Source organism: Meles meles, chromosome 4 (assembly GCF_922984935.1).
Source record: "Meles meles chromosome 4, mMelMel3.1 paternal haplotype, whole genome shotgun sequence".
Taxonomy (NCBI): domain Eukaryota; kingdom Metazoa; phylum Chordata; class Mammalia; order Carnivora; family Mustelidae; genus Meles; species Meles meles.
Genome location: NC_060069.1, coordinates 44,707,224 through 44,713,223, shown reverse-complemented (window position 1 = coordinate 44,713,223; position 6,000 = coordinate 44,707,224). Strand labels below are relative to the sequence as shown.

Genomic DNA, 6,000 nt, shown 5'->3' with positions numbered 1-6,000 from the left:
TTGGAAGAGCCTCCCTTAATCCCCACTAAACCTTTAGATGACTAGCTCTGGTAGACATCTTGACTGTAATCTCTTGAGACACTAAGCCAGAACCTTCCAGCTGAGGTCCTCTTGAATTCCTTATCTGCAGAAACCACGAGATAATGTTTATTGCTGTTTAAGTTGCTAAGCTACTAAGTTTTAAGCTACTAAGCTACTAAGCTTGAGGAATTTGTTATGCAGTTATAGATAACTAATACAGGTGACTAGAAAGGAGGAATAAGGAATAAAGACCTTTCAGTCTAGTCCTGGCCTTGTCCTGGCCCCTAAGGATGAAAGAAGTACCAGCTTCATTTCTGCTTTTGGACACTGCTGACAACCAACAGAGCTAGAGAATGACAAGAAGGAAGGGCTTCATGCCCTCTTCTCATTCTCTTTCTCCTCTCCCTCCTCTTTGTCTTTAGTGGAAAACTAGGATGACACTGAGAACTCATACAAATTTTGCTTTTGACTTTGCAGTGGCCCTCAGGAAAAGCTGCACTGGCCTTTATCCCCTCATTAATAGGCTGTGGTTCCTTGAGAGCAGGGCTTGGATCTTAACTATTTCCATCCTCATTGCTTAGCAAGTGAACATATGTGAATAATGAATGATATTAAGGGTGAGGGCAAAATCCCTCCTTCCTCCTGAATTCTGAAGAGATTCCATTCTTAGAATGCTTCCTTAACTGGAACTATTCCATTCACTGTTCATCAATGAAGTCTTGATAATAATAGCATGCATACCATCAGTCATTTTCACTATTACAGACATCCCTAGTTCACTATTTTAAAAATCTCTCCGTTTAAGCTCCTTGCTTTTAGGAGCTTCATTTCACTTTTTCATCCCATTTCTTCTGTGGAATGTTGCTTTAAACTGTTGCTCAAGCTCCCAAGGTGCTTGACCTAGGGGAGCATAGGCATCTGCTGCTAAGATACCAACATACCACTGTCAAGTTGTCCAGAATCACAGTGGAAAGAACCCTATCTCCTGTATTGGAGATGGCAGAACTAATTCTGGGCTGCTGTCACTGATTAGCCTCTATGTCCCTGGGCAAGTTACTTCCCCTCTCTGAACCTCAGTTTCTTTATCTTAAACTGAGAGATTGGGTTTAGATGAGCTCTAAAGTCATTGTTGGGTTCTCTCAAGTTAGAAAGTGAACCCCGGTGGTCAGCACACGTCTGAGTAACTGTTATTGTTACAGTAGGTTTTCGGGACTTCCCTTTATTAGCCCAAGCATATGGCCTCAGCAAAAGGTTGTCAGGTTTACTAGGAAGAGTCTTCCGGTTTTGAAAGATGATATTCTCCTTTCCAGTTTTGCTACTAACTCTGAGTGATCTTGGGCAAAATCTCTCTGGACCTCAGAGGAGGGAGGTCCCTGTTATCCAGACAACGCTCGAAGCCCTAAACAGTGACTTGGAGAGCTTTTCGCCGTTTCTCCTTCTACCACCTGGGTGTCTCAGATCCAGAGCCGGGTTCTGGTCGACCTGAAGGCCCTCTCCGCTTCGCAGTCTGAACTTAAACCCGCCCCTGGGTGTCTCAGATCCAGAGCCGGGTTCTGGTCGACCTGAAGGCCCTCTCCGCTTCGCAGTCTGAACTTAAACCCGCCGCGCTTGCCAAAGGCAGCTCGGTTCCGTAGGAGGTAGCTACAGGTGAGCTCTTAAAGGGGCCGCCAGAGCTTGGGTAATACCTGAGACTGATAACTGGGCGGAGGGGCTCAGGCAAGGGGGTGTGAATGAATGAGCGAGTGAAAGAAGGAGCAAATGTTCCCTTTCCACCCTTAAATACATTCACACTTAGAATCACTTAGACTTAAAAACCCTCTGGTAAACCCCTCAAACTCTTTATCTATTTTACGAGACTTTCTTTATTCACCCCCCCAGACTTATACTGAAAGTCTAATACTAATAAAAAAAAAACTAGTACAAAGTGTTAAGTGCAGAGATTACACCCCCCAACCCCCGCCCAACCTCCTCCCCCTTCCCCCGTTTCAGGCCCCACCCGCCCCCGCCCCCGCCCCTAACGTAGGTGGTGCAGTCAGACTCCTAACGGAGACCGCTTTTCCCGGTTGGGGAGCCACCCCCGGGGGCGCCAGGCACTCTCTCCAGCCTCGGAGTTGGCAACAGCACGTGTTTAGTGAGGTTAAAGGGTGTCTCGGAATGTCTTGGATCTGGTGTAGGTGAGGTCACGTCTCTCTTCAGACACCCGGACCCTTCCGGGCCTGGCGCGCTACTCGCTGTGAACCGCGGGACACATCGGTGGGCTAGGGCGAGGTAAAGGCGGGCTCTTCCAGGGCCACCACGGACCACCTGTAGAATCAGTGTGTCAACTCCTTTGTCCTCAGAGCCACTTCGGTGGCCGCCCCTTTAAGAGAGGAGGTTCACTTAGGATGGTCCCCGGGTCCCCTTTCCCGTTCCCAGCCCCCTCCAGGCCCTCCTCCCCCTTCCAACCCAAAGGTAGCAGCGCTGAGAGCCCGGGGCTCGGCGCCAGCCGCCTCCTCACTTCCCATTGGCTGAGAGCGCCGGGAAAGCGGTCACGTGGGGGCGCGGCAGTCCAGCTCCGGGGCCGCCATCTTGGCGGAAAGTTTGGGGGGAGAGCGGTTGGGGGCGCGGAAGGAGGCGAGGTTCCGGGGGTGGGGCGGCTAGGAGGGGAGAGGGCGAGCAGGCTAGCGGGCCGCGGCGAGTGGGGCGGCCGCGGAAGAGGAGGAGAAGGAGGAGGAAGGGGCGGCGGGGGTGCGGCCGCCAAGGGGAGCTCCTCCCCCGTTTCCTCACCCCCCCAGTTCAGCTCCTCGAGCCCCGGGCGGGGCGGGGGGACGTGGAGCCGGGCAGGGCGGGGGAGCCGCCCCGACTCGGGCCGGAGCGCACCCCAGCTCGGAGCGCTCGCCGCTTGCTGGAACTTTGTGGTGGCGCCGCAGGTGTGGGGGCCCGCGGAGGTGTGCATGTGGGGCGTGAGGGCGTCGCGGAGAGTGGCCGCAGCCCTGTCCGGCCCCCGCTGGAGTAGCCCGGAGGAAGCGAGCAAAGAGAAAGGCAAGCTAGAGGAGGGGGCTCGAGTGGGGTGGGGTGATCTGCCTAGCTGGTCCTGTCTGTGCCCTGTACGGTCGCTACTGGCTTAGGGGCCAAGGGTCGGAGCGCTTCTGAACCCCCCCCCCCCCCGCCCGGTAGCAGGTGGGAAATAACGCATAGTTATGCCAGGGGAGCGGTGGCCCCACGTCTAGGCATTTTTAGTACCCTTTGGAGAGGGAACAGCTTTCGAGGAGAATTTGGAAGCAGGCTTCTCTGTCTGCTCTTAATTTGTAGGGGTACCCACCCTTAGGTAAAAGCTTTCTAGATTGACTGACACTGCTGGGTTTTGAGGCTCTTTCTTTCGCTTGGGAAAACTTCTCCAGGTGTGACCTTTTCAAATAGGACTGGGAGTTTTTCGATGTGAGATTCAGGGGGAAGTGCTAGTTTAACCACGATTCTGTTCTTTGCTTTAGTTGTTTCTTTTCTGTTTTTAAAGGTGTGTGCCCTCTTCCTGATACTGGAGAAAAATGCCAGTCCGGAAGCAAGGTGAGAATTTATTTCGAAACTCTCCTGTGTGTGTCTGTGTCTGTTTTGTGATTGTTGTGTTTTAAAAGTATTTAACTCTCATGAGACAGCATCTTGTTAGCCTTACTACTTAGGGAATCTAAGCTTCATCATATCTTTCAGAAGAGGGAAACATCTAAATGTTTTTCAAACTTTCTTTTTTGAATCTCTCTAGTGACTCCAGAGGCAGTTAATTTTCACTCCACTGAAATGTCTTTTTAAAAACTTTGAATTGGTGTTTTAATATTTTACTTTGTCATTCTTACTAAACACTCTTGTGAGCAATTGTAGGATCCTGGCTAAGAGCTCGTATTTGGAAACATTTAAGATTTATATTATAATGACAAATTGTAGGTAATCTGCTTTGCATATCAGATCAGTTGAAGCTATGTTAACTAATATCTTGATCAAACAGTCTTTTATTGTGGTAGACTACTAGTGAACATTTATTAGCAACTGCTTGTCTTCCTCCTTTTTCTGTGACATATTTTTAAAAAAATTTTGGCTATTCTAGGGAATAGATAGTTTGTGAACGTAGTAGCATTGATTGACCTAGAGGATTTGGAGAAGTGTTTAGATGTCTTGCAGAATTATTTGCTGTGTAAGGAATGTGTAATTTTAATCAGACTCTTCTTTTCTTCTTAGACACCCAGAGAGCATTGCACCTTTTGGAAGAATATCGTTCAAAACTAAGCCAAACTGAAGACAGACAGCTCAGAAGTTCCATAGAACGGGTTATTAACATATTTCAGAGCAACCTCTTTCAGGCTTTAATAGGTGGGAATTAAAACTTTATTTGTGACCATTATGTGTTAGCTAGACTTAATGCACCTCTGAATTCATTTATTTTAAACTTAACAGAGAGGGATGTACTTGGTTCTCTGTAAGACATTCAGTAACTTGAACATTCAGTGACATGTGTGTTTACAAAAGTATCTAATAACCAAAAAAACTTGCAGTATGATTATTTCAGTGGTCTTTGGTGACATGTTTTATATTCTTAGAATTAACTATTAAAAGGTGGAGAAGTTGCAGAAATGTTTCAGGATCCAGAAAATAAAGAACTAATAACTTTTAGCTTGTTTCTGTATTCGACTTCTATTTCTCTGAAGTCCCTGAAAATGTTTGAAGAGTTCTGCTCTGTTTAAGGACATACATCCCCTAGTATAGACTTCTGTTTAAACTTAGCGTGCATGGAGTCAGAATTTTAGACATGGAAAATTATCTTAGAGATGATTTTGTCTAATATTATTTTGTAGCCAAGAAAATAGAAACAATGTTATTCATAACTAACTTAAATTTAAGGTGGTGCATTGTTTTAAAGTAGAACTGGGCAAGTATTCAAGAGTCCTGAATTCTCTTCCTCACACTGCCACTAATTGAATGGTAATATATGTCATTTAACCTTTTTTGGGTCACTATATTTGCTGTAGAATGTGAATGTAATAGAACAATGGTTTTTAGCCCTTCCTCCAACCTGATTTTAATGTAGCGAGATTCTTTTTTAAAGCAAAATCTCTTATTTTGTGCACAATTCCCAATTTATCAAACAAGATGATTTGTCTCTGGCCTCTCCTCTAGGTACCTAGAAAAGTGTGTAGACCACTGAACTAGAAAATTTGTCCCTTCCAATTCTAAGAATGAAAATTTTTAATTAATCATTGACTGTGTAAATAGGACATGAACTTCATTGCATTGCATTTATCTTCTTAGTAACTTCCAAGTGGATATGATCTAACATCTGTTAATTAATAGAGTAACTTTTGATGTGTTTGTGGACTACCTTCAAGTTAGTGTATTCTGTCAAAAAATTTAATGCTAAATTGATACTCTCTACTAAATTTTTTCTAAAAATTAAAGATTTTAAGGAAGACCACTCAGTACACCTGAATAATTTTTATTTTTATTTTTATTTTTTTTAAAGATTTTATTTATTTATTTGACAGAGAGAGATCACAAGTAGACAGAGAGGCAGGCAGAGAGAGAAGGAAGCAGGCTCGCCGCTGAGCAGAGAGCCCGATGCGGGACTTGATCCCAGGACCCCGAGATCATGACCTGAGCTGAAGGCAGCAGCTTAACCCACTAAGCCACCCAGGCGCCCCTACCTGAATAATTTTTAAATCTAGTATTATTATAGACTGAAAAAACCTATGCAAGAATAGAGAACAGTATAATTAACAGCTGTATCTAATTAACAATGTAATTAATTATAACCCATCTTCAGAAATTATCAACATTCTGGTTTTTTTTGTTTAAACTGATGGACATTTTTTACATTTGAATTTCTAAGCTCTGATGTTTAAGGTACAAATGGATGATAAAATTGGATTCCTCTGAAAAAAGTAGCCAAAAAGGAAGGGAAATATTTTTAGTTATTTGGTTTTCTAAGTCAGCATCAAACCTAGGAATGTTTTATTT

The 6,000-nt window shown here is 44.9% G+C and overlaps 1 protein-coding gene across 12 annotated transcripts in view; it reads left to right on the top strand.

Moving 5' to 3' along the window:
* Positions 1–2,721: 2,721 nt before the first annotated feature.
* The window catches only part of DLG1 (discs large MAGUK scaffold protein 1), a 257,847-nt gene continuing 254,568 nt past the window's right edge, over positions 2,722–6,000 (top strand). For 4 of the 12 annotated variants that reach the window (XM_046001690.1, XM_046001689.1, XM_046001686.1 and 1 more), the window contains exons 1-3: positions 2,732–3,042; positions 3,515–3,564; positions 4,228–4,359. In XM_046001690.1, the coding sequence (XP_045857646.1) occupies positions 3,546–3,564; positions 4,228–4,359 (151 nt within the window). In that variant the 5' untranslated portion in view covers positions 2,732–3,042; positions 3,515–3,545. Of the gene's footprint in view, positions 3,043–3,514; positions 3,565–4,227; positions 4,360–6,000 lie in introns of all 12 variants that reach the window. The other 8 variants (XM_046001692.1, XM_046001688.1, XM_046001687.1 and 5 more) reach the window with 6 other exon arrangements.